Genomic DNA, 6,504 nt, shown 5'->3' on the forward strand with positions numbered 1-6,504 from the left:
AGTTGTAATGGAGCTTCAGTGTGTGTAAATCAAGCTTTAAAATAGTTTGTACAGGTGTTTTCTGTCTCTGCAGCAGCAGCAGCAGCAGCAGGACCTTTCATTTGCATGGAGATTGCGTCTTAGCTACGTGACAGTTGACGCTGTGGGCTTGAAGAACTCATCCAGATTCTTTTGTTCTGCCTCTGTTTGGTCTTTGTTTGCCACGTCCTTCAGAGAATGGGCTCTGTCAAGCAAAACTATCAGCATCATGAAGGTTTTTATCCCATCACACTGACGAATGTGCACGGTGAGGTCCTCAGATGAACGGTGGAAACACAACTATACAGAGAAACACAGTCCAGCAGAGTGGGAATCTGTGTTTGTTTTCATCACAGGAGTCTCCGGAGCGTCTACAAAACCACGCTGGCCGTGGCACAGTTGTTGGCCGAGATGCCGATGCGACGGCGGCACGTGAAGATCTTGCGCAGCTCGGCCCGGAAGCGGTCGTGCAGCCAGGCGTAGAGGAAAGGGTTGCAGCACGACGAGCTCATCGCGCACAGGTGGCAGAGCAGCTGGATGAGCAGGAAGTAGCGCTTGTCGATCAGGTCGATGTCGATGTCCCGCAGGACGTTGAAGACGCTGATGGGCAGCCAGCACACGCCAAACGCCGCCACCACCAGGCTCACGAGGCGGAAGGTCTTGCGCTTGCGCACGCGCTGCGCCTCGGCCTGGCTCCGCGTGTGGTGGCCCGGCACGACGCAGTTGCGCAGTTTGACGGAGATGCACAGGTACGAGATGGAGAGCGCGGACAGCGGCAGCACGTAGGTGATGAGCAGCGTGCTGTACGCGTACGCCAGCCTCTCCCGCTCCTGGCCCATCCAGAACTCCTCGCAGATGGTGAAGCCCTCGTTCTTGAACTCCACGTGGTAGGTGTGAGCCACCGCCGGAGCCACGAGGCTGCAGGACAGCAGCCAGACCCCGGACAGGAGGTACGCGCACGCCAAGACCGAGAGGCGCTTTTTCAGCGGGTGCACCGTGGCGTAGTATCTGTAACGTATAGAGGAGGAGCGTCGTGGGGTTAGAAGATCTTTCAAAGACTAGCAATGTGTCAATGCAGACACAATCTCCCAAAAACAAAAACACACTTGAGATATTCAGGATATTTCACAGAATTTCAAAGTAAAAGTGCTTGTTTTTGACATGGAATGATGTACACGTCACAAAAAAGACAAAATAAATCTATTGATATCAAAAATGATAAAACGTGGACCACTGTAATTAAAACGCCACACAAGCTTATATTTATATATGTAATTTAATGTCTGTTTTGTCACCTCAGCCACACACACACACTGTGTTACAATGCCTATGATAATATGAGCGCCAGTGTCGTGTAGCACAGATCTCGGTTTACATGAACTACAAAAAAAAAAATTCATGTTTTCAGCTTCACACATCAAATGCAAAACAGCTCTGCCACGGATAAATCAGGATTTGTGCCCCCTGCCAGGAGACTGATTTGAAGAGAACAAAGACCAGAAGATTTATTAAATCTTCGTCGTCCATTCTTCCTCCTACACATTTCTTTTTCTTTTTTTTATCTCCCATGATTCCCAGGATTTACATTTGAAGAAATCCATGACTGTGACTGTGAGAACAATATCTGTTTAGAGCTGAGGCGGATTTATTATGAAGGGTGAACCGCCAAGAAAGAAATATGGTTTTTGTGTGTGTGTTTGTTTGTTTGCACAACAGCAAGAAAAATAGCCTGCCATGTTTCTCCAGACAAAACAACAAAACCAGCGCTTTTATTTTGAAATTCTGTGAAAAATATGTTGAAAATCTTGAATCTTATCTTATGATTTTTTTAAGCTCATATTGCCCGCCTGCTATTAAACTGTAGTTTAGTTTGTTTTCCCCTCACTTTTTTCCTCTAGACCCGCCCCCTTTTGACCAGACTAGACAAAATTGCGACTCGCGCACAAATAGCATCTGTTTTTTATTTATTTTTTTTTACAAAAAAACACGTTGAAGCGACAACGTGACGACCGATCAGCGTTGAGATTCTCCGAATGATGTCACCTACTCGCCAGCGGCCAGACTCCGCTCGGTGGGGAAGCGTATTATTTTTGTGTGTGTACGACACTTTTTCTGTTGCGTAAACGTCTGCAGAGAAGAAACCGTCGTCTTGCCGAGTTTCACCATTAAATTTGGGAGCTCCGTACGGACGAGAGCCGCTTCCAGCGATACTTTCGCACGACGAGGTCCCGTAGTTAGCGGTGAAAGTCGCCACGTTGTGTCCGGCCCCGTATGGTGTTGTGAAATGCTTTGGGTGATGGTGAAAAGAAATGCTACGTTACGTCTTTTTAAAATACTTTTTAATATACAAAATTATCTCGTGGCGCAATTGTCGTGCAAATCATATTCTACTTAAGTTAAGTGTTTGGTTTGTCCATTGTGGGCTCCTGTAAGAACATGGCCTCCATTAAGCTATAAATATAAAAGGCACATTTTTTGTGCTAATGAAAAATGGCAATATATAAACTTATTTTATTTTTGATTTCTGCTGAATTAAAATAAATTTTACCAAAAGATTTCACACACTGCACCTTTTTTTTAAGGAAAATAAAGAGCATACATTGATGTTTTTTTCTACACTCAGTACATCCGTGGCATAAAGAGCAGTCGGTGCACTCGGTGCCTCTGCTTTTCAGAGCAATTTTCTTCAAGAGAGACATCGTGTTCCATATGCTCTGTATTGTATGCATTTGTGGACTAACATGTATGCGGCGCTAATGACATACTTCAGAAGTGAGAGTGAAAAGGTTGAAAATCTCAAGGATGAATACAGCGTCTACATCCCAGCGTCTATTTGTATTGTCACTGCACTGATGTCTTAGCTGTTAACACCCGTGTCAGTTGTTATTTCTAATAGCTAGGAAAACGTTTACATTTTTATTTCGCAAACAAGTTTTGATTTTTGGTTTCATTCTATAATACTTTTATGTTTTAAAATCTACGAAGGTTTGAACTTAGAGAGTGTTCAAACTAGTGAGAAATGTGAGAAAATGGTATTGTCTGTATGAGAAAAGTGTATAAAGTGTGTGTGGTGAGGGGTTTTACAGCCTTAAAACATATATAATAATTGTAAAATATAAAGCTGACTACTTCACAGAGTTTTTAGGGTCTGCTTTTAGCCCCTCCCACTTCCAGTTTTAGACGTATAAACTTTACAGGGCTGACTTTCACAGAGTTTTTAGGGTCTGCTTTTAGCCCCTCCCACTTCCAATTTTCACCGAACCACTTTCAGACGTAGTTTTTGGGGTCTGGCCCCTCCCACCACTCCAAACTTTCCCATTCACTAACCACTTTCAGGCGTAGTTTTTTGTCTGCTTTTAGCCCTCCCACTTCCAATTTTATTCACCGAATCACTTTCAGACGTAGTTTTTGGGGTCTTCTTTTAGCCCCTCCCACTTCCAATTTTCAACGCCCATTCACCGAACCACTTTCAGACGTAGTTCTTGGGGGCTTTTAGCCCCTCCCACTTCCAATTTTCAACGCCCATTCACCAAATCACTTTCAGACGTAGTTTTTGGGGTCTTCTTTTAGCCCTCCCACTTCCAATTTCATTCACGAATCACTTTCAGGCGCGTTTTTGGGGTCTGCTTTTAGCCCCTCCCACTTCCAATTTTCAACGCCCATTCACTGAACCACTTTCAGATGTAGTTTTTGTTGTCTGCTTTTAGCCCCTCCCACTTCCAATTTTCGACGCCCATTCACCAAATCACTTTCAGACGTAGTTTTTGGGGTCTTATTTTAGCCCCTCCCACTTCCAATTTTTGACGCCCATTCACCGAACCACTTTCAGACGTAGTTTTAGTTGTCTGCTTTTAGCCCTCCCAATTTTCACATTCACCAACCACTTTCAGACGTAGTTTTTGTTGTCTGCTTTTAGCCCCTCCCAATTTTCGACGCCCATTCACCGAACCACTTTCAGACGTAGCCATGCGAAGGCCCTCAAAGAAAGAAGAAGACCTTAATAATAATCCACCTACCTATACTGATGTCTTACCTGTCAACACCGATGGCGGTGAGAGTGAAGACAGACACGTACACCGTCACGGGCTGGATGAGGTAAACCAGGTAGCACATGAAACGCCCAAACACCCAGCCGTGTGGGTTGAAGGCGTAGGCCAGCGTGAAGGGGACACACGTGGCACACATCAGCATGTCTGAGAAGGCCAGGTTCCCGATGAAGAAGTTGGTGACGTTGTGCATCTTGCGCGTGCGGCAGATGACGTAGAGGAGCAGGTAGTTCCCGAACACGCCCACCAGGGCCACCAGCGTGTAGCACGGGATGATGAGCAGCTTGAAGGACTGCAGCAGCTCCACGCCCACAAACTGAGGGCTGCGCCCGGAGGAGCCGTTCCGCAGCGGCACCTCGAACACCCGCGCCGTGTCGTTCCCGCTCGCGTCCTGCAGCGTCGCGCAGGGGGAGGTGAGTTCGGCCGCCCAGCCGCTGCCCGCGCCCTCCATCCCAGGCTGATGCTGTCGACCTGTGACGGTGATTTCACGACACACTTTTCAGTCTGCACTGATTCAACAATGTCCCCACGACAATGGAAGTCACAGCTGTGCTAAAAATAGTGGACAAACTTTCTTTTTTGAGTCAAGAATAATTGGATCCAGCTTCTTTTTTTTTTTCAGTTAAAGGTACAATGTGTAAAATGAACATTTATTCATGAGGTTCACTCCACTACATTTCCCCTAACTGTCTTAGTTACTCATTATTACCAAATAATCACTGCATTCATATAGAGCTTTTCTAGGGTTGATGACGTGCTTTACACTACAGTTTTCACCCATTCACACGCTGCAACACGGGGTTAAGTGTCTTGCTCAAGGACACATGTAGACTATCAGGAATTTAACCCACAACCTTCCACCATGGCTCAATCCTATCTCCTCACTCTTTTAATACTTTTACTTTGACACCTAAGTACAGTAAATGTCATGTTTATAGGTCATAGGAAGAGTCGTGGGTGATGCCCCCGCCAAGCTTCGTCAAATTCAGTGCAACTTTAATTTGTCTTGCTCCAGCCACCTTTCACCTTAGGGGGCGCTATATAGAGCCGTTTCGGCCCCTGATGTTCGTGCTCTTTAATATTTTGTGCACCTCGCAGCAGCCTGCCTGTCTACCTTCACAACCCTGAGACACACATTCACAACCCTGTGACTTTTTACACAGGGCTGTATTTTTATTGTGCACGACACGCCTTCTACACCACAGACACACACACACTTATGGACCTCAATCCCCCTGTTTAATCATAATTAAGTACGAGGGGAAACACTGCACTTCATTATAATTCTGGGCAACTGCAGGAAAATCTGGGCAGTTCAAACGTCTTAATAAATAAATAAATAAATGTGAAAAAATTATAATGGCTGTGCTTTCTTTTTTTGCCCTCAGCGAAATATTTCCCTTCAATAACTGTAGGCAGAAAACTGTGAATTCTATACAGAGAGCTGTGGTTCTATACACTGAATATCACACACACACTGCAGCACAGGAGGTGTTACTTTTGAATTCACATCACTTCTAACAATTTAAACCCAATTAAGGGAGTGTACTGTGTTCACTACACATTGTTTTTACTACAAATAAATATACGTCGTCATGCTTTTTTCCATCTTAGTAGTAATTCTTATAAAATGAAATGCACTTTTTTACTTATTTATGTCATCTGTTGCTTTTGTCGTCTTTGTTATAAGACGCGTACACATTTTTGTGTTATCTTTGGAGGGAATCGCGGAAACTCGTGTTTCAGCCCTAGTCCATATCTGACACTGACACTGGCTGAAACGCGATTATTAATCGAGCACTAAATGAATCGTCAACTAAAAGGAATTGAAGCAAGTTTTCTGATTGTTTCAGCTTCTTCAATGTGAATATTTTCGGGTTTCTCTGCTCCATATAACAAAGAAATCATTAAAAAACGGAAACAGTTTTGGTTTTTGGACAAGACAACGAGACGAGACATTGCAGCCCTAATATCTACTATAATAACTCTCACTGTGCCAGAGATGCAGCCTTGGAATTATACAGACGGAACAAAAAGCTCAGTCTGCTGGAGTATAGACTTTTAAATGACCGATAATATTAAAGTTAGTGTCCGTGCACGGGAAGGTGATTTAAATTCAGCATAACGAGGAGCAAAGTGTCACTCATTCTCAATTTCACCTAATTACACCGCCCATTTCTTTCTTCCAGGGCCAAATTTAAATCCGCCAAACTTCCTGCTCTTAATGACTTCACGGTGAGATCCAGCAAGAGTAAATGTGCTGTGTGTAAACCTCTAAAAAAGCCTCTTACACATACTTTACACGTATTGATTTCCATAAATAAACTGTCACATCCTTCAAGAATGGCCCGCGGAGGATTATGAGATCGAGTCTTTGAAGGGAAAACACCTCGTTCCTGACATCGAGCACCAAGGATTCCACACTTGCATCATTTCACAT

At 44.3% G+C, this 6,504-nt stretch overlaps 1 protein-coding gene across 1 annotated transcript; it reads right to left on the reverse strand.

The window, feature by feature from the left end:
- Window positions 1-101: 101 nt before the first annotated feature.
- On the reverse strand, window positions 102-4,543 carry prlhr2a (prolactin releasing hormone receptor 2a). Its single transcript, XM_044026799.1, has 2 exons — window positions 4,052-4,543; window positions 102-1,026 (listed from the first exon to the last, which is right to left on the reverse strand). The coding sequence occupies exons 1-2, from the start codon at window positions 4,513-4,515 to the stop codon at window positions 390-392; spliced, it is 1,101 nt and encodes a 366-aa protein (XP_043882734.1). The 5' UTR covers window positions 4,516-4,543; the 3' UTR covers window positions 102-389.
- Window positions 4,544-6,504: the final 1,961 nt, after the last annotated feature.

Source organism: Solea senegalensis, linkage group LG5 (genome assembly GCF_019176455.1).
Source record: "Solea senegalensis isolate Sse05_10M linkage group LG5, IFAPA_SoseM_1, whole genome shotgun sequence".
In the NCBI taxonomy this organism is placed as follows: Eukaryota; Metazoa; Chordata; class Actinopteri; order Pleuronectiformes; family Soleidae; genus Solea; species Solea senegalensis.

Excerpts from the sequence above, each read along its gene's own strand:
- prlhr2a (XM_044026799.1), bottom strand. The coding sequence starts at position 4,515 with ATGGAGGGCGCGGGCAGCGGCTGGGCGGCCGAACTCACCTCCCCCTGC. Across the intron at positions 1,027-4,051 it reads ACCGCCATCGGTGTTGACAG|ATACTACGCCACGGTGCACC; the intron begins GTAAGACATCAG and ends TATACGTTACAG.